This window comes from Pempheris klunzingeri, chromosome 9 (assembly GCF_042242105.1).
Source record: "Pempheris klunzingeri isolate RE-2024b chromosome 9, fPemKlu1.hap1, whole genome shotgun sequence".
Classification (NCBI taxonomy): Eukaryota; Metazoa; Chordata; class Actinopteri; order Acropomatiformes; family Pempheridae; genus Pempheris; species Pempheris klunzingeri.
In genome coordinates this window covers 20,171,249-20,192,047 of record NC_092020.1, presented here as the reverse complement: position 1 = coordinate 20,192,047, position 20,799 = coordinate 20,171,249, and the positions used below count along the sequence as shown (strand labels likewise).

Below are 20,799 nucleotides of genomic sequence, written 5' to 3'. Positions count from 1 at the left end.
CACAAAGGGCCGTGGTGGCCCCATTAGTGATGCAGGCGATCATCCTGTCAGTCATTTGACCCAGATAGTATTCTGTAGTTACAGCCAGATTTGTTTGGTGGCAATGTTGTATTCATTAAAGCATAACAGCAAGATACACCGATAGTGACGTAAATAACAGTATGGACAATGATTTGTAGCTTTATGGCAAACAACCACCATTATGAACAATTATTTGTTGTAAGAAGCATCTTTTTAATACCTCATCAGTTTGATTTATAACTTTTCATTATATAATGTTTCACATTACTTTCTCATAAGGGTGCATGCCAACCCAAAACGCCCATAAAGTGGTATTAAGAGCCCTTCTCAGATATATGTACTTCCCCATATAAAGTTGAACTACAGGCGAGCCAGCAGGATTAATGTATACTTTTGAAGATGTCCTGGTGCCATTGTTGAATACCAGTGGATAGTTCGATGTCATAGCTTAATGAATATACAACATCTGGTTAAATAAAACATTTGTAGGGTGGTTTTATGCCTAGTCAGTCAATTTACAAGTCGATTAAGAGTGAAAGTGAAAACAGTCTGATTAGGTAAATTGCTTTCAAAACGATTACTTGAGTGCATAGTGCTTCTGTCTGTTCTTCAGTTCAATGTAAAATAGTCATCTATTTCTAATTAGCCAGCAGGCTGATGTACTAAAGCAATTTTCAGTGTTTCACAACAAAGAAACACACTTTTCCCTCACCTCCACTGCAATGGCCAAATCATATTCAGTGTAATACAATTCAGTGACTGTATTCACCTGCAGCAGGTGTGGCTTTGTTTCAGGTGACCACAGTCACTTTTTCCAAAGAGATGAGGACCTCCACTCTGGCCGACCTAAAGCAGCGCCCTTCGCCCTTTGCCCTTTGCTGTAGGTTGCTGTAGTTATAAAGCTCTGGTAGAGTATATCCTACTGCTCCAATCCTCATTCCTACCACATCTGTATTTTCCACATCGTCTGCTTCTGGAGCAAACGCTGCACAGCTTAGTGGGGGATTTTCTCCCTAAGCTGATTTATATCAGCTGATAGCCCTGTCATGAAGCTAGGCACTGGAATGAATGGATGAATAGACAGATGAAAAAAAAGCAATGAAAGGATAGTAGAGAATGAGGAGCAGTTGCGTTAATATCCATTTGAAAGGTAATACCCAGGGAAGGATTCGGGAGGGGGTTGTTCCGTTTCCTATCTGTATCTGTATCCTGTTTGATCCGAAGAAGGGAGAGCACAGAAAAGAGGGATGGAAGAGTTGGGGGTGATGAATGGGGGGTGATGGAGAGAAGGAGTAGGACAGTTGAAGAGCTGATGTAACATTACATAGGTTTAACAGAGGGTGGTTGTCAGGGATTGAGAGAAAGAGTGAAGATGAGAAATGGGAAGGGAATGGTAGCGAAGATTTATGGATGGAAAAGGAGAAAAGGAGATGGAAGACGGGACAAGGATTAAAGGAAAGGACAAGAGGGTGTAGCTAGGTTTTAGAGGAATATGGGAAGACAGGAAGAAGGGGTGTTGGTACATAAGGAGACAGAGGAAGAAGTAGGATGAGAAAAAGAACAGCTAAGGTGATAAAAGGCAAGACTGCTAAGATGGAAGGAAGGAGGCGAAGGAGGAAGGAGCAGTAGTCATATTCCATGTCCCTATAGCGAGAGAAATGGCTGAATCTAGCTCTTTAATGGGAAACGTGACTGTGCCATGTAGCTGTCAGCTTTCAGGACATGATAAATGTACAGTATCATAACCTCATGGCCTCTTCTGCACATTATTCCCTTGTACAAACATCCATCTGCAGTGTGTTAACAGCCAACAGAATATATATTGAAAATTGAAAAGACTGAAGTAGCCACATGTTGGACTCTTTCATGTTGCTATAGAGCCTTCTTATTTTTTCAGCTCATCTCTTTTGGTGTTCTGAATAAAATGGGTAAAAAGCTGCAATATTTTACTACAGACATCCCCTCCCCTCCATTTATATACAGACCCGTTTTACTATGCGCTGGAATTGATTACATTTGTTTACATGGTAACATCAAGACTAATCTTAACCCCATGACAAGTTTTTAATCCTAAATATCATTTTAAGTAAGCAAGGACTCAAAAATTGGTGTCAGTTTGAAAGATTTCCAACTTTGTATTTGGTCGTCATGAGTACAACTAAATATGTCAGATACTAATTTGTAAAGTAACCGATTTCTCCTGCCCTCTTCCTCACTAGCTGAAGAAGCTGCTCCTGACTCCTCCCAACGTGCCCACGGGCATCGATGCACACAAAGATAGAGTCCACGGACATCGCTATAGCAACAGAAGCCTGCACCTACGGCCGGTCAGACCTCTGGTCAAGGTGAGGCATGAATTACTGTTTTTATCTGTCGATAAAAGGTAGATTTGTTTTTTTTTTTATTCTCCCTTCACTTGCAATACAGCTCCATCCTCCCTCAGTCTTTGTCAGCCTGTGAAGCTGAACTTTAGCAGTCTGTTCTGTTGTAACCCCAGACACACATCTCTACATTCCTGAGTTAACGCCTCATTCCCTGTGTCTTCTGAGAGCTGGCGAGATAACAAAATTGGATTTTTCCAATCACTTCCCCTCAGAGGTGGCGAGTTAAGGCAGAAGTAATTCACTGTTGCATTTTGGGCCTTCAGTCAGCATCACTGGCTCTGCAAAAGTCGGTTCTCAAGCATCTGCACTTGGAGTCAGACCAGTACATAGCACAGATATCAGCATTTTGGTTGTTTAGATGCCTGAAATGATCTGAGTCACCTCTTGTGCTCATGCAAATAATAGCTGTTCTCTCCCTCTAAACCAAAAGGAGGAGATAGAGGAATGTAGCAGGTCTGACTTTGACACCAGAACCAACCATTTCTATCCTAGTTCCTACCAACAGTCAACATTGTTTACTTTTAACTATGACCACATGTTTCCTAAAACTGAACTATAGTTTTAGTTGCCTACATTTTTTAGGTCGCAGACCAGGCTTGATGTCAGGCTCATGGATGGCTTTGAAAGTTGCTCCTATACATAAATGATAGCCATCAGGTTTAGCCTTGAAGGACTTGAATTAGCGAAACCCTACTCCTGAGAGGAATTGGAAAAAAATAGCAAACTTTTCAAAGTCCAGCTAGGTGTTCTCTAGCTAGTACAACAGCTTTTTTTTTTTTTTTTTTTTCCAAATGACAGATATCTCATTTTAGATGAGAAACTCTTTGCGCCGTAAAGCTTGTGGGGACCTTCAGCTGCTGCCCACGATAGATGTGGTGTTGGGAAAGAGAGGACATCTACAATGGCTACTGTTGTATGACTTAGCAGTAATTGGATAGCTGCTAGCATTGTGCTTCAAGTGGCCATTGATTACAACACCAGTCATTTATCTTCTACAAGCATAAAGCACAGTGAACCTTTGCACAGCCTTCCACTGTGGCTCCAGCAAGGAGGATACAAAGTACCCACAAGATGCAGCGTGGGGATAAGCCAAGCTCATATCCATCACACACCCTCCTAACCTCGCTGGTGCTGGCAGGGTGCATGTGCGTGTGTCTGAGCTTTAGTTTTAGAGTAGTGCGGCTTTGCTGTGGCAGATGGCAGGAGTATTGACTGACAGGGCAAAAGGGCAACATTGAATCATAGTCTCTCTCTCTCTCTCTCTCTCCCACTCCTCTCTCTTTATGAGTAATATAGAATCAGCCATTTCATCGCAGCTGCACACTGATTCATCCCTCACGAAGTCGGAAGCAAAATTTACTGCTGTGTTCTCAATGTTCCTGTATCCAGGGCAGGAAATTGAAGATACATCCATACGTTCACGAGTCTGTTTTTGTTGTTTGGTGGTTCATTTTTCTCTTTCCCATGTAACAACTGTAAACAGTGTGGCGAGTTATTTTCTGCGCAGCTGAAGTTTGATAGAAAATGAACTGTTTAATCTAAAACATCAATAGTAAATGTCAAGGTTTAGTGTCAGAGTCGAAGACAGAGGGCTTTTTTCCAAGGTTGTCATTTCGCATCGATGTCTATTGAAAGAAGCCCAGATAGATGATATGTTGCATTTAGATGGGTCAAAAGTCACCGTTGAATGTGTACAAAAACAAATAATAATGTTTAAAATAGGCAAAGGGAAACACTGATATACAGTTAAGGTGCATTTTTTTGATTTTTGATTTAAAAATATAATGTGGTTGTAACAAAAATGGAATGCAAAATATGGACAAAATTGAGAATCAAATTTTTGTTGAAATGTAACTGCTATTGGCTAATTGTTATTGACATGTAGAGAGCGAAAAGTTTGAGGATAAAGTCTCGCATCTGTATTCATGCTTGTGTGTCTCCCCCCTCAGAGTGACCACCCTCAGGAGCGGAAGCCCCGAGCGGTGCGTCCGGTGGGCCGCCTGTGCACTGAGCTCCACCGCCACCTCACCACAGCCCAGGACTCGGAGGACACCCCGGCCCCCGACACAGAGGAGGACGAAGAAGAAGAAGAGGAGGACGAGGACAGTGAGTCGGAGGAGGATGAAGAGGAGGAAGGGGAAGAAGAAGAGGAGTCTTCCAGCAGCGAGGTGGAGGGTGTGGCAGTGGTGGCTGCCGTCCCCACTGAGCCAGCCAAGCCTCAGTTCAGCTCAGAAAAAGAGCTGCACTCAGTGGTGGAGCTGATCACGTACATGCACACCTACTGCCTGCCCTCACGCAAGCAGCAGGGCTGGGAGCGAAAGGACCGAGACCTCCAGAGGCCTCGGGCCAGACCTGAAGCCTCCCGTCTGGCTACCACAAACTCTCATAGCAGAGTTGTCTTGGTGGCTACTCCTGGGACTAGTGGGGGCTTGAATGGGACAGCTAACAATGGCCCAAGGAGGCTCCCCTTTGCAAAGCGAAGGGAGATGAAGGCAAACTCCCTTCTCCGTGAGCTCCTGCAGCAGAGCAGCTCGTTCGACGTGAGCAAGCCTTACAGACTGCACAGCCCTCCTTACACCCACTCCCACAGCCCCAACAGATCAGGAGTATCTGCTCCTTCTGCCCCAGCTAAATCAGCCCCAGCCCCTTCCCCCAGCTTCACCGCCCCTAAGCTGGAGCTTCGTAAAGACTCTTCCTCCCCCGAGAGGAACAACTGCTCCTCTGAGACACCTCAAAGCCCAGGGGAGTCAGCAGAGGACAGCGGCTCCTTCTCAGTTCGGCGCTCCCGACGGCTGGCCTCCTTCCCCAGCCGCTTCGCCAAGAGGCTGCGGCCTGGACGGGCGCGGGAAGGAGAGTGGAAGGACAAGGAGGAGGAGGGACGAGCAGGGGTCAAACTCCTACCGACCCAAGCAGGAGGGGGAACCACAACAGAGGTGCAGCCAGAGCAGCTAACGTCAGGTGACAACAGCACTGGTACAACGGAGCCGACCAAACCCTGCTGCCACAGCGGTGAGATGGACTACAGGCTTTTTTTTTTCTTTACAGCCACTGATATCAGGTTTTATATGGATAACTCTAATTGTAATCCATATCTCATGGTTCATTGTGTGGCTGTCTTTCCATTTTTGTCGTGTCTCTGTGCATCCTCTGTGCAGCATGGGCTTAACGAAGCTACTGTAGTGGAGAAATGTGACAATGTGAATGGTGTGGGATTTACCTAATATGCTTGGAGATGTGAGCGTAGTAATAGTCACATACACTGTAGCTCTTGTAGTAATAAACCGTATGTGTTCTTAACGTTAGAGTGCTTTACAAAAGAATAAAACCAGTCAAGACGGTTAAAATGACAATAAAACCAAAGCACATAAACATAGAAAGTTAATGTAAAATATAATCCATGAGATCCAGACCAGAGTTGAGGAAATGTGACTGCTGATCACACTGATTATTAATCTGAGTCACATGACGGGTGCTTTGAGAAACTCAGTTGCAGTGTGATTGTAACCGTAGACACAAACACATAAAGACATTCAACACGCATCTTCTGAGTGTGCATGTAGTGTCATGCATGGCCGTAACTGGCTTTTTGTTCTGATTGCAGAAAAGCGAGCCTGCCTCTGTCTGCCACTCAACCCCAAGTCCACAGGGTGAGTATCTTTATGTAAAGTACCTGCTGTGTTTCATCACATGCTAGTAGCTTCATAAAAGAGTCTTTCATACAGCATTTAGCCTGCAGTAGCAGAGTACATTGCAGAAACATGCTTTATGAATGTGTCTTTTCCTGGCCCTCTTAATGCACATTTGTTTTTAATCCTCCCTAGTGCAATCATAAAACTGTACTGTAATAAAAAAAATAGCTACCAGCTCATAACCAGCTATTTTATAAGCTTAGAAGAATTCAAAAGTGTAGGTTTTTAAATCATTTCTTTTGAGGACTGAGTTAAAATGCAGCTTCTACTTAGGAAACTTAAAGGCTACATCTGTGTGCAAGATACTCGACTATATAGATTATAACCAAATAATTCAAAATGACTCATTAAAACTGCATTGCTAATTATTGACCAAGAGTTTACTACTGTGAGTAAATGTTGATTATAGCTAAGCTGTAGCTAGGCTGCAGTGGCCTCTGCAGAGCAGCCAGGTGGACGGTAGATGTCTCCTGGGAAACCCTGCAATGGCAAACATATTTCATTCTAATGAAATGGTAGGCGTAGACCTTAATGTAAATTGGCTCTTAAAATTCATAGTGGTAGATATTTGCACTTCACAAGCCATCCCAGACAAGTGCAAACATTAAATAGCACCTGCTTGTTATTAAATGACCCCAGCAGAAGTCTGTTATTGTAAAATTGTTCATTTGGGCTCACTATTGGGTCTGATAAAAGAAGTTAAGTGCATCTTTAGTGAGAATTAATGTTATTGAAAGGAATCCAGATAAACCCAACAAAGTATGCATCTCAGTGAAAGATTACACTAAAAGCTATGATTGCCAACTTTAGCTGTGAAGTTAGCTTATGATGTATTTTGCAAGTAGGTTATGATCTAGATCTAGCCAAAGTGGAAGATTTTAACTTAAAATATAAGCTTATATCCCTCCAGATCCTCCTGATAAATTTGCTCTCATTTGTTATTTTGACACAGAATATGTAAAATGGCTGTGCTGTCTGTACGGCAGAACATGGCTGGGGTGTTTTTCCAGGTTATGTTTCTCCGCTTTGTGTCTGAGTTCCAAATGGATTGAATGGGAGCCACAGTTCCACATTGCTGAGGAAAACCATTCAACATCATGTGAATTGTTTCTTCATGAGTGCTGAGCGAGAGACTGATTCCATTAAGGAGCAGAGGATTGTTTCAGCTGAACTAATCTAAAGCCTGTAAACATGCAAATTACTGCTTTAATCACCTTTGCTGTAATTTCTAAAATTCAGTACTAATTGATTTGATCCTATTTGGGTGTTTGTTTCATTGTCTCAATTACATAATCCAGTGCTTCACAATCTGGCACTAGTCCATAATTAATAAATTTTTACATGTTTTAAATTTACATTTTACAAGTTTGTCCTGGGGATTTGGTGTTGGCAGGATTAAAACCTCAGAAGGAACATTAATACAGCCGAGTGACACACAATACTAATGTACACATTTACATTCAGCACATCAAAGTTCGACAGGACCATCTAGACCAGACCGGATTTTGAGTCTCACACCACCTGAAACGTTGTAAGGCAGTAAGAATGTGAACAAAATGACAAAATTGTCTTCATGCTTCAAAAAGAGAGCCTGGATTCATTTTAATGCATATCAGTAAGCACGGTTTGCAGTCATGTCATGTATAATCTCATAAGACTGTATAATATTCTGAACTTGTAACAAGATAAACCAGGCCCAAATTCAGTGATTTTATTCCAACATCCCTAATGAATCGGGGGCCCCTGGCGGGCTTACTCAGATTTTAATCTTTGCCAGACAGAGTGCCCTCGCTGCTCTTACTTTTCCGAATTAACCTCCCCACCCGTCCAGCCTCAAACCCTGGAATTTCTCCAGCTCAAGCCAGTCACAAAGCTGAATGTTTTTCTTGTAAACACCCCTGGCATCCGTCCATCTTCTAAATGAATCTGTCTTCTGAAGCACTCACCAAAAAAACAAAAACAAAACTTGTGTTTTTTTTTTTATTATTTTATTCTCCTGTTCTCTTTGGTGGGTAAGTAATATCCCGCCTGAAGCCAATCCACTCGGCACCGCTCCTGCCTTTCATGGCAACTGGAGAAACAGACAGCCAGAAATAGAAAGCAGAAGAAGAATAGGAGAGAGGACAGAGGAGTACATATGGTTGTTGTGATAAGAAATGAGGAGCGCGGAGAAGCGCCAGTACCATTTACAGGGAGAAACATAATTCACATTCAGCAGACATCAGCTGAAACTGTGCTGTTTTTATTTTAGTGGGAAAAGGAGCTTTTACTGAGAACCCTTTAAGGCTGTTATTGGACTTGAATGGTTGAAAAATACAACAGACTCCAACATGACACAGCAAACCTCAATTTCTCTCTCTCACCTTTGATCTGTTGTCTTCTCACCGCCAGAGAGTCCCAGTACGGCACCAAGCCTTTTGAGCAGACGCTCAGTGTGGATCTGTGTGGAACGGCAGGTAAACACATCTCATGTTTACTCAGGTGTTTGTTTGGATATACATCGATGTCAACAGGTTACAGCTCTAAAGATACAGTCATTAGGAACGGTTATAGTGGGACCGAATCTGTGGGATTAACAGTAACAGAAAGCAGCAACAGAGATGTCAAGTCTGTCAAGTGTCTTAAAGGAATAGTTTAATATTTTGAGAAATAACGCTTATTCTTGTAGAGAGTTATATGAAAGGATCAATACCACTGTTATTTCTATACTCCTATCACTCTTATATCTGTACATTGCATATTATGTTGGAGCCAACAGCTGGTTAGCTTAGCATAAAGTTTGAGAACAGGGGAAAACGGCGAACCTGGTTATGTCCAAACATAACAAAATGTGCATATTAGTACATCAAAGGGCAATAATTAACATGTTATGTGTTTAATCCATTCAAAAACTGAACTGTAAAAACTTCATGTTGGTTATGCAGGGGGTTTGGACTATTTTTTGTCAAGGCTCAGTTCATTTCCTGAACATGTGAGTACCTCTTCCTTTTCCCCCTCAGGTCTCACCCCTCCCACCACCCCACCTCATAAACCGGTGGAGGATGAACTCTTCAAACCGGCAGAGGGAGGAAAAGGTGGTGAAGGAGCAGGTGGTGGCAGCAGCGGCGATAGTGGAGGAGGTGGCAGCGAGCCTGTTCACCCGGCTTCAAACACCGCCGTTGCCACTAAGGGCTCATCCTGGCTGAGCCGCGCCCACCACCAGCGGAAGCTTCCAGAGCAGACAGAGCTGTACGCACAACTGCGGCGCATGGGCCAGGCCGGTGACAGTGACACCCACCGCACCTTTGGCGACCACGACTACTGTGCGCTGAGCCTCGGGGAGAGCCGCAAGCGAAGCGCTGCCATGCTCGGGGCCATGTTGCAGACACAAGGAGGGAGCGCTGGCACCCAATCATCCAAAGCAGCTGACGATCAGGTATCAGACGGAAAGGGCAAGGAGAGCGGGGAAAGGCTGGTGGTGTTGGAAGTGGCAGAACCACGCGAGAAGCAGACAGTGACAATGGTGATATCGTCATCGCTGCCGTCAGACTGCCAGTCGTCAGCAGCCACACCACCGGTCTCAGAGGAAGAGGCGGAGCATTCATCTGCATCTCGCTCACCCTCGCCCGTCCTCCACCTGTGTCCCGACTCTCCTGCCAGCAAGACAGACTCCAGGTGAGACAGAGAGACAGTAGGTGCAAGACGAGGGAGAGGACAGGTGTGAAGATGTGGGTCAAGGAGATCAGATTAATAGTGAAATACAGAGGGAGGCGTCAGATAGACAGAGGAAAGGAAGCATGTGGTAGAAGAATGTAGACCAGAGGAAAGAGAAACACCAAGAGAAAGAAGGAACAATTCTGCATTATTGAAGGGCATTTAGACATTCATACGCTCACTCATACAGTCTGACTCCTTAGTGGAGTTTTCTGAGCATATTGTGCCACATACGGCAAACCAACTGCTTCACCACACAGACTCCTCAGTCTGAATCTATTCTTCTGTAGCTGCAAAAAACAATGGGTAGAAGATTTGAATGAAGAGATATTATAGTAAGAGACACCACAGACTATATCTTAACCCAACCCTGAGACGAGCCTAAAAAAAAAGGTTGAACTCTGACCTCTACATTGCATTTCCTAATTGCACGGCAGCAACGTGACCAACTACTAACCTTGTTGCTTTCAAATTTTAAGTAAAATTTCGTTACGATTCAGTACCTTTACTTGGTGCGTTTCTCAGCAATTAATTTCTGCACGTACATAGGGTAATGCACAGCACAGTGAAGGTGATGTATTCAGTCATTAACTGTGTTCTTATCTGTAGCATGTAAATGGAAATACAGTATGAATAGAATAGACAACTCATGTAGACACTTTAATTGAGGACCGCCCCGTCTAAGTAAGAATAAAGTCAGTACTTTTTTTCCATCCTAGAGTCTGACTGAGTAAGTTACAGTCTGACTTGACTCTTCTCACGTAGAATACAGTCAGTGGTCATTTTATTTCTGCACATGACAGTGACAGAAGAGGAGTGTGAGATTAAGGGAAAGAGAGCGATGCCATACTGCAGTCAGTGGGAGAAAGTCTCCTTTTTTTGCCGCAGTTCACCTGTTTCCTCATGTCTGACATTTCAGTTTCACCTTGTGTCCGTCCTTATCTCACTTTCTATCCTCTCTCTCTCTCTCTCTCTCTCTCGCTTTCTCCTTTTCTTCCTCGTCCTCTTTTAGTGAGAACTCGGAGATCTGTCCCGACGACAAGCAGAGGAACAAAGCCAAGTCTGATGAGGTACGGGGAACACGCATGCTCTACAGCCTTCTGCATACCGCAATACTGTAGAAATAGATACTTTTTTTTTGCCTTAAATGAAAAAAGGAAATTCTACCACAGTACCCTTGAGCTCACCAGTGGCCAAGACAATAAAGCACACCTTTAAAGAAAATGGCTTATGCCCCATAGGTGTTTGAGTTTAGACACACATACAGCAGCTGCAAGATCAGAATAATAGAATGCATGTAAATGAACACAGTGTTTGAAGTGTTGAGACACCCTACACTCACTCCCTGCTTCAGTTCCCATGTCTATCTGTATTCTGTATTGTCCTTTGTCCTGACTGTTGCCATGGTTTCCCTGTTGCTAGGACAACTGCCAGGTGTTTTACATCCACAACCTGCCAACCAGCGTGACCCAGAACATGCTGAGGAAACGCTTCCAGGTTTTCGGGAAACCAGAGGACTGCAAAGTCATCATCTGCAACGAGTGAGTGTCCTGTTTTGGATTCCTGGAGATACGGGAACTTTTTTTTAAAGACACAGTAAACCTGGTTCTCGTGCCATGTGTAGTGGTTTGTGTGTACGCAAGATGTACTGCCAGTTGTGACTCTCTGCAGCCTTTCTATTCAGATGGCGTACATTAGTCGGATAAAGTTATTGTCATTCATACTAGATTGAGACGTGAGTGCTTGAAAAATTGAGTTACTGGGTTTGGTAAATGAAGTGTAATTAGCAGCAGTCATCAGAAATGCCTGTCTCAATTCCACTGAAGTAATCTGGCAATCTGTGGGAAACAGTGTTGAGCTGCAATGAACACAACAAAAGATAATGATAGGGAGCATTTGTTGAGGGACTAATCCGAATCTTGATGATTTGTTGCAACACAATTGTTAAATCCACATTCTATGTATCCTATATCGTAAAAAGTCAGGCACATTTGTACTATTGCAAACTAACTTTTAATGACTGAAGCAGCAGCTTTAGCTTCTGGTGTTCCTGTCTTTGCTCTAATGCTGAATCATAGGTTTATGCAACCATTTTCATTTCTGTGTTTAAAAAGTTGGGGCCCCTCATACTGGAACACAGATGACCACTGAGTACTAACATTGAGACACCAACAGAAGTTCAAACTCCACACTTTTTGTTTAGAGTCAACATTTTCCAGGTGCTCTGGTTTTCATAAAAGTAAAAACAATTCAAATATTAGACACCAGGAATACTCATACTATCGCCCTTGACCAAGGCATTGACCTCAGAACTGGGCCCCCCAGAGTCGGGCCCTGGGCCTTTCAGTATTGCTGGCTTCTGCTCCTAGATAGATAGAATAGGTCAGTTACAGAGGACACATTTCCCCATGGGGTTTAATTAAATATGACTTTAAAAAATAACTTAATAAGGATGCCCTCTTTTTGTTGCAGACAAACCCAAACATTTGTCCTTTCACTATTTTGGCCATTTGTTCTTTTAAAGTGGATATAGTGCTGAAATATACAGTCAAGGGGCAGATCAGTGATGAGGGAGATGCTTTGGGTTTGGTCTGTACTGGACCATTTCATTCCAAGAGTACACTGACTGATGCATATGATTGATCTTAGTGCGTGTGTCCATCTCTGCCTGTCTGGTTGTAGGGAGCGCTGTGGGGTGATAAAGATCCGCCAGCCGGGGGTTCAAAGACACTGGAGAGAACGGGAGACTGTTTTCCAGAATGGACCTGCGGGCCTAAGGAGGCTGGCAAGAAAACGCTACATAGATCTAGGTAATGAACACACACACACACACACACACACAGCCAAAGTAATGAGTGGATCGAACAGTAAACCAGCATGAACTGCACCAGTGTTCACGAGGTGACTTTGGTGGCCCCTCTTGAATGTGAGAGATAACACTTTTGAGCTTGTGTCCGAGACTTTTATAAAAACCCAACTAATGTGTCCAAAGATTTTCACATTTCCAAGCGTAGCATCAGTAATGCATTGTGAAGCTACTTCTGGGTGACATTTAAAGGCATTGCTTTCAATGTGTCACCCTTTGGTGCGACTGTGGTGAATGAAAAGCTATTTGACAATCATTGCAACATTAGTAGTGCTGGTAATGTAGTGACTACTGACTGGTTTTGCTGCAACTTTGGAGCTAGTTTTGTTTGTGACATAACAGTTGCAGTTGGAGAGTGGCACAAATTTGCACATCAAAATTCACCAAAGCTGAAATGTACAGGCAGATGTTTACCGCACCTTTACTGGGTTTAAGACACACACAGTCCATCTGAAATGATCTTTAAGTAAACTGTACCGGGGAAATGTTCTCTACAAGGAATTTGAGTTGGAACGCTCTTGTTTGACAATGACCTTTTCTTTCTGTCTTATAGATGAGGCAGGTCCGGGCCCTGTCAAAAGCAAGTACGATGCACTGGACTTTGACACTCTGCTGAAGGAGGCCCAGAAGTCCCTGCACCGCTGACAGCACAGTGCCCCTGACTGGCCAGCCTTAGTAAACTGCAGCAACACCCCTCCACCTACACGGCTCTGCCCTCAGACAGGCCTCTCAGTACCTCCATGCAAGGCAACCTCGCAAAATGTTTACATTTTTACCATTGGAATAAAGTAACGATAAGGACCTTGTTGTTTTTTAAGTTTCTTTCACCGGAGGATACTGCTTAAAAACGAGGAAGCCACTGGGAGTTCGGAGGAGTGAAGAGACAATAAAGGAAATAGGACTTTTAACAGCAATGGTACAACTACAAATGATAATGATACAGTTCTCTGCTGAACAACAATAACAAAGCTGTCTGTGCTGACATCATCGCCCTGCCTTGGGAGAGCGGGCATAAGAGACCTCTGTAGCAATTCCTTGCTATTCCTGCGTTGCGTTGGTCGTTGTGGTGTGCGTTTCTGCGTGTGCGTGTTCTTTGTTCTGTTTGTTTTGTAAAAAAAGAAAAGAAAAAAAACCTCCTTCTTTCCGGTCACGGGTGGTGAACCTAAAAGCTATGTTCGCCAGGAAGTTGCGCGGTTATATAACCAGATAAAAAAAAAACCCTGCTTTGTTTTAGCGAAAAATTGTGGATGTTATAAATTTTAAAATCTATTGTGTGTGCGTTATGGACAAAGAATATATATATATATAAAACATTTAACGTAATCATTTGATGACTGATAAAGTTTACAAATCTAAAATGAAGAAGAAAAAAATCATGTTTTTTTCTTTTTGTAATTGTAGTGCTTCCTTGATTTGATCTATGCACTGTAAGGAGGTAAATCTCTCCGCTGTCCCCCACTTTCCCCCTTTTGACTCTGATCTCTAACTCTGCCATGCTGACTATTTTGGCTTCTGCTACTGGCTGCTACAGGCTCTGTTTGGAAGGTGTTTTATATTTTAAGACCCCGACTTGGTTCTGGGAAAAATTTTGCCTCACATTTGTTTCTAGCCCATGCAAATTAAAGCATTTATTAGATAAGTGTTCATCTTAAATGTTGCACATTCTGTGAACTGTGACAAAACAAGCTAAAATGTGATACCCAGTGAATTCCAATTTATTTTTCGAAATGTCTTATGTTTTAATAAGTGCAACAGAATTTCAAAAATGATATGCCAGGCTTGGGTCTTACAGTAGTTCCCCAGCGCTTTTACTTTTTTTTGGTTAAGTAACAACCAGACATTCATTCTAGAAGTAGTTTGACACCAAAATGCAGAGGACCATTGTTGTCAGACACTGTTGAGTAGTTAGTCTGTCAATTGCTTCTGAAATATGATTCATTTGCCACAGTCAAATTTCTTATTAAGGTTTGGTTATTCAAAAGATTAGTCAGCATTTATAAAGGAATATATGTGGGCTTCCAGGTAAATGTTTTTCCACATCTTGAGGGGTCTTGATGTATCTTTGATAGGGTCCCACTGAACATGTGTCCGATAAAGGCCGCAGCCTAACGACACCCCCCGAATGCCACAGCCAATGCAACAGTTACTGTTTACATTTGGACTGCAGCAAGCAGGACTGAAAAGGGGAAATAAAGTTGGGAGCTTTTGGCGCTTTCAGTAACGAACTCAGTATGAATTCATCACACCCGCACTTTGTCCGAACCATCTCATTCCAATCTTCTTTCGCGTAAAAATCCGTCAGTCATTACAGGGCAAAGTACTGTAAATAGAATGAAACCATTTGGATTGTCTAGGAATCCTTTTTTCTTGGTGATATTAACGCTTGACATTAGGTTTGAGAGTGCAAAGGAAGGCAAGACCAATTTGCCCGCCCACGGAATATTGCCATTTCTAGAAGTAGATGAATCTGTTGGTTCAAAAGGAATGTATTCAAGAATCTGAATGTAATCATCATGTTTTCCCCAGTTCTGCTTGCCCAAAGATTGTGGAGCTTTTTGGTGCTTTAAAAAGGTAGACTTGCTCAGTCATCCGGTTGACTGCATGTGAACGATTCTGGCTTGAGGTGCAGTCGGGTAGCGCCTAATTTACATTCCTGACGCAGCCAGTAGCACCTGCTGTAAAAAAAAAAAAAAAAAAGAAGGGAGAGAGAGCCTCCAAGCCTGCCAATCCGGTGGCACCACACCGCCACCCAGAACACAGCCAGGGAAGGGCAAGGGATGGGCTTGAAAGTAACAAAAAGTTTCAGCCGAGAATCTGAGTTCTTGTCTGGGAGGTACTGTATCAGCTGAGCATCTCTACCTCACATCCATCCATTCTTGCTCTCCCCCTGTATTTTTATTTCCTTATTCAACTGGATGCTCTCCCCCCTCCTCTTTTATAAGTCTCTCAATATTTGTTTTGTTCTTTGTCAGAAATTCTCTCTGTGTGAGGGTGTCCCCGGCTGACGGGGGCTATGGGTAGTTTGGGGTTGTTTTGGTTGATTTTTTTTTTTTTTTTTTTTAATACTATGACTCCTTACCTACCACTAAGCCCCATGTGAGGGGAATAATCTCGCTTTCTCTAACTCTTTCCTGCGCTTGCCTCATAACGGTTTTTAGCGTGTCCGTTTCTTGGAGTCTCGACCTTGTGTCGTCGTGTAACTGAGTGTTTTGTCTTTGTCTCGTGTTTGAGTCGGACACTGCTGGCGCTTGCAGGTCGGTGAGGAGGGGACAGGAGGGGTCGAACGGTGGCTCGTTGGGTGGTTGGTTGGTCCTTGAGTGCGTTTGTAGGGGAGGATTCCCAATCTTCTCCCCCTGCCCTCATTTCCTTGTTTTCCTCAAGGACACACCATTCCTCCCGATTTCCCTGTTCCTCCTCTCCTTGCCTAGGAAATATTAATAAAATGCAGACCGACTCTTTCTCTAACTTTAACTCTATCGCTTTCTGTCTCTCAGTGGGTTCAAGGCCTTGTTTCCAGGTCTTTCCCAAATCCTGGTAAAGTCTCCGCTTTTTAACAGATAATCCCTCTTTCCCCCTGCTCTTCCTTGTCCTTCCTCTATCTAATCAACTCCTTGGTAACACACACAAAAAATTGAATGTTTACATCACTCGATTCTCCTTTGACTTTATTAGGAACGCACACTAAGTACAAAGGCGCCTTATTCAGTGTTTAAAAAAAAAAAATAACAGCAAGTAGATGTGGCCTAGAGGGATGCGTCTCCTTTGGGCTCACTGATGTCCAAAACTAACAAAAACAATTTAGTGCTATACATACTGATTGAGAAACAAGGTGTCAACTTTGAAAAGAGGACAAAAAAAATTTAACAAAATTAATTGCGAACAACTGAATGAGTATTTGTGCTTAGTATGTATACTACTAAAAAGTGAGAGAATGTGCTGGTTTACATATTAAAAAAAGAAAATATAATATATGAATATAAAATGTGTATATAGCACTATGCCTCGTTGTAAACATAAAATGTATTGTGTGTTTTTTTAATAGGTGGCGGGTCATAGTTGATTGCTAATCAGACAGGAGATTGGGAGATGGTCGGGTCAGTTTTTTTGTTCCAATAAGTTAATGTTTGTTCAGTACAGAGAGGAAATTAAGGGAAAAAAATGAGTTTAAATGACTTCACACAAAGTCCAACACTGTTGTTTAGGAAAGACAAAAAAGATACAAGTATCCCTTTAGACTATCACACTAGAAGGTTCTATTTCTTTGCTATTAATGAAATGACTAAATATTTTTGAATTTTTGTTTTCGTTAAATGCAGTTTGAAATGCAATACATAATAATTTTATCTGTAAGACAGCCTTTCCGGAAACCTGAGGTAATAATGTACAGTGTGTGGTTGGTTGTTGACCTACGACACGGGCAATCTTCGAGCTGCGGATTCAATAGGCTACTGTACTGTATGTAGACTGCTGTTAAACATAAAAAAGAAAAAAAAAAAATCAAAAACAAAACTACAGGAAGAATGTGGTCAGTTGCGTCGTAAACACATAACACTTATACAAAACAAATCGTACTAATATACTCTTGCACAAATAATGTCCCAAGTAGTGAAATATCTTCACAATATTTTCTTCTCATTGAAAGAAAGCTGTCGTAACAATGTTATTACCACGTTTTGACGGCACACAGGTTTGTTCAAATCTGAGTTGCATTGGACACTTGTATTACAGTAACAGCTACTAAGTAAACATGTATGAGAAATAAGGGAGGGAGGAAAAGAAGAAAAAACAGTCGTCGCTGGTTTGACCCAGTTACAGTTCCACACTAGTTGATGCAGATGAGGTAGACACTGTAGAAATCCCAGTTTCACTGATGCACCTTTACATGGTCCAAAAAAGGAAGCTTTTGGGCTTGACACTTTTACAGTTACAGAATGGTATAATGGGCCAACAAGCTGATTTTCAAGATCGTGCGATGCTAAAGTAGAGTGGAAAATAAAGCTGAAGGCAGCCTGATTGGACCCATTTGTGAATGATGCCTGTGCAAAAAGCAGAAGATCTAACTAAGACCTTGTTGATGACCAAAATATTACCTGAAAAGGCTTCTATTTAGCAAATGTTAACTGTTTGCTAACCTTTCCACATGACAAATGATGTATGTGGGGGAAAAAAAAAATTATGTTTGCCCTTGTTGCTTTGGCTTCCTTTTCATGGAGGAACAGCATATACAGTTCCTACATCCAACAATGAAGCTTCCATTTATTTGAGAAAATGTTAAGAGTGCAAGGATGTGGTGGGATTTCTTCAGTGCTGTGCTGTGCCTGTGAGGGTACCTCCATTGTTCTAGAGGTGAATGACATCGGAACTACCCCATTTTTCATCATGGCAAGCCTTAAAAATCAATCTGGGGGGAAAATGAAGCTACCACTAGCTTTTATTATTACTGTTTCAACTTCTTTCCAATCCAATGTGGTTTATTATTAAATAATTACTGACGTAATTAAAACTTTTTTCAATAGCCATATTATAAAAAGGTATATACATATATATGAATATATATTTGTGTGTTTGTGTAGATATCTAGATGATTATATACTTTCTTATAGAAAACTTTGATGTTGACCATTCTCCTCAGTGTTTTGAGAACACGTTGACACATTTCAACATAATACTGCTGTCCGCTTGGTCTAGGTCCTAGGTCGATGGACAACGAATCCAAATAAATAAAAAAAAAGTAAAAAAAATAAAATGAAAAAAAAAAAAAAAATCCTTCCAAAGGGAATTACCCTTGTCAGAATGCAATACCTTTCTTTCCAATCTTCATTTCACAAAAATGGAAAATGGCAAGAAAACCATAAAACTTGATAGGCAAGTTGACCAAAAAATAGAACTTCAACAATAAAGAGTGTGGCTCGTGAAAAATGTGACGTTTTTGGCGGCCGCGTCAGAGTCAGTTTTATAAATGTCATGTTTCCAATGCCATGACCCACTGAAAACTCTTCTTTGTTTTTATGTCACTTACTGTTTCGTTAGTTTGGAAAACAATGTATCTGTCAGCTAGCTACATCAACAAATTAGCCCCTACCGGGACAGAAGTGCTTGCAATATCGGCCTGATTCTGGCTTCAGATTCCACTTCCGTCTTTAATCTGCAAAAAGATTTCTCATTTAAACATCAACAGTTGTACAATAAACAGAAACTAATGGGTAATCTGTCAAACTCGATGGCAACAGTGATGTCAAATAGACACATAGTAGGGACTGCAAACTGTCAAAATCTGCTAAATGTGAGCGGGTGTTTTTTTTTTTTGGTGAAGAAAATATTTTGACATAAAGGGCATACATTGTTTTTGTTGTTTTTCATTACTATTGATTTTATTGTCTATTTACATCTAATGACTATCAAATTCACGAATGATTTCTTCTTTTTTAACTTAGTTTTTGGTAAAAACAAAAAAGGTAAATACTGCTAGTGAGATTTTATATTTTTTACATACATTGGTTTTATTTTGTGTTTTTTTTTTTTTATTTATACGCCACTTAGTTTGGATGTCTTTAAATGGTGTTATTTTCTCCGTTTTGTGTGATTTCATATGTCTTGAGAATGTGGAGACAAAGGCATTTCAGTATTTTTGAATTGTTAAAATCTAGTTTCATAGAAGCGGAAGTATCTGATGTTATAAATTATATTTTAATTCATGTAAATAGTTTAAAACAGAAGACTATGGCTTCCTTTTAAACTGAATACATTTCTCTTCAGAGATTGTTTACATTATGAAACTGTAGAGATGTGCTCCTCATATACTGTATAAAGTACATATATTCATTGATTTGCCTCCAAAAATAAAACCCTAATGAACAGCAGTCTTTCAGTCCACGTGATGATTTTTTAACGATGTAGAAATCCCACATTAGAATGTTTTTGGTTTAGCTCAATATTTTATGTATTAAGTTTCAGCTTCTCTTAACAGGACATTTTAGGATTTAAAAAAAAAAAGAGAATTTTACCCGTGTGAAAATGCTTATTTAGTTTATTTTCGTGCTGTATTGAGTACTTCAGCAGGACGGCGGAAATGGGTCAAAATAAACTAAGTGTGCAGTTTATGTATTCATGGTAATGAAAGACCATGTTACCCAGAGAGGCTCATTTCTGTATTTTTACAAGTAGGTGCCGAGGAATAAGAAATGCCATGTTTGGATACTCATGTTGGTTTGAATCTTTAAAAAAAAAAATCTTTTTATTGAACTGAATATTTAAATTTATTAAATATTCCAGTGAATATTGAATTGATTGTTTTGGTTCTGTTTTATAAACATTTCTTGAAGCATCTGTAGAATTCCATTAGAGTTATGATGATGATGATTATTATTATTATTATTATTATTATGAAGAAGAATTTTGGTGCTTCAAACAGAAACCGAGCCCCATCCCCTGACAGCATTGTTGGATTGTAATGAAATCTGCCCAGTGGGTTGTCACGTCCTCAGTGTGCTTCTACCTTGCATGATTGAATTTTGCTGTGGCCCATGAAAGGTTTCTTCTAGAGCACAATACAATTAGATTATTTCTTTATTTTATATTAGTTTTTTTAAGTTATTTATTTAAAAATGGGAAGTCTACATGCTGTCAGGAATTGGGCTTGGCTTTGATCACTCAAAATATCATAGATACATCTTCACGATGACATACTGAAGGGCTACAACAGACGGCACAAGGTAGTCTACAGGTGCATGCACTTGGTCTATTATGATTTGTATGAGGTTATGGCTGTACAGGGTTTCTCTGTAAGTACACTGTACTCTGTAAACAAAGACAAATGTCAGTTTCTCAGAGCAGTTCTTCATCTTTACTCATACACAAACACAAATAACACTCATGCAGGCGTAAGGAGTAGTAATAGCTAAAGCTGGATGTTAGCATGCCTACACAACACTAGGTTTTGTGTGACTGCTGTGATCAGTCTTATCCATGCTGTGGAGAGGTTTGGCTTTATACAACGGTACACTTATGGACACTCATTCTTTCCAGTCTTCCCCTGGTTAAACAGCATCCTATTAACAGGCCGCTGGCAATTTTCCGCCTGGCTAAACTGTGATTCACATGTCAGTGACTGCACTGATGATGTGTGTGCACGGGACATCACTATACC

At 41.4% G+C, this 20,799-nt stretch overlaps 1 protein-coding gene across 1 annotated transcript in view; it reads left to right on the top strand.

Moving 5' to 3' along the window:
* The window catches only part of ppargc1b (peroxisome proliferator-activated receptor gamma, coactivator 1 beta), a 79,327-nt gene extending 65,400 nt beyond the window's left edge, over nucleotides 1–13,927 (top strand). The window contains exons 4-12 of the mRNA XM_070836774.1: nucleotides 2,241–2,366; nucleotides 4,355–5,414; nucleotides 6,007–6,052; nucleotides 8,486–8,550; nucleotides 9,094–9,748; nucleotides 10,800–10,857; nucleotides 11,210–11,328; nucleotides 12,470–12,597; nucleotides 13,207–13,927. Of these exons, the coding sequence (XP_070692875.1) occupies nucleotides 2,241–2,366; nucleotides 4,355–5,414; nucleotides 6,007–6,052; nucleotides 8,486–8,550; nucleotides 9,094–9,748; nucleotides 10,800–10,857; nucleotides 11,210–11,328; nucleotides 12,470–12,597; nucleotides 13,207–13,298 (2,349 nt within the window). The 3' untranslated portion in view covers nucleotides 13,299–13,927. The remainder of the gene's footprint in view (nucleotides 1–2,240; nucleotides 2,367–4,354; nucleotides 5,415–6,006; nucleotides 6,053–8,485; nucleotides 8,551–9,093; nucleotides 9,749–10,799; nucleotides 10,858–11,209; nucleotides 11,329–12,469; nucleotides 12,598–13,206) is intronic.
* Nucleotides 13,928–20,799: the final 6,872 nt, after the last annotated feature.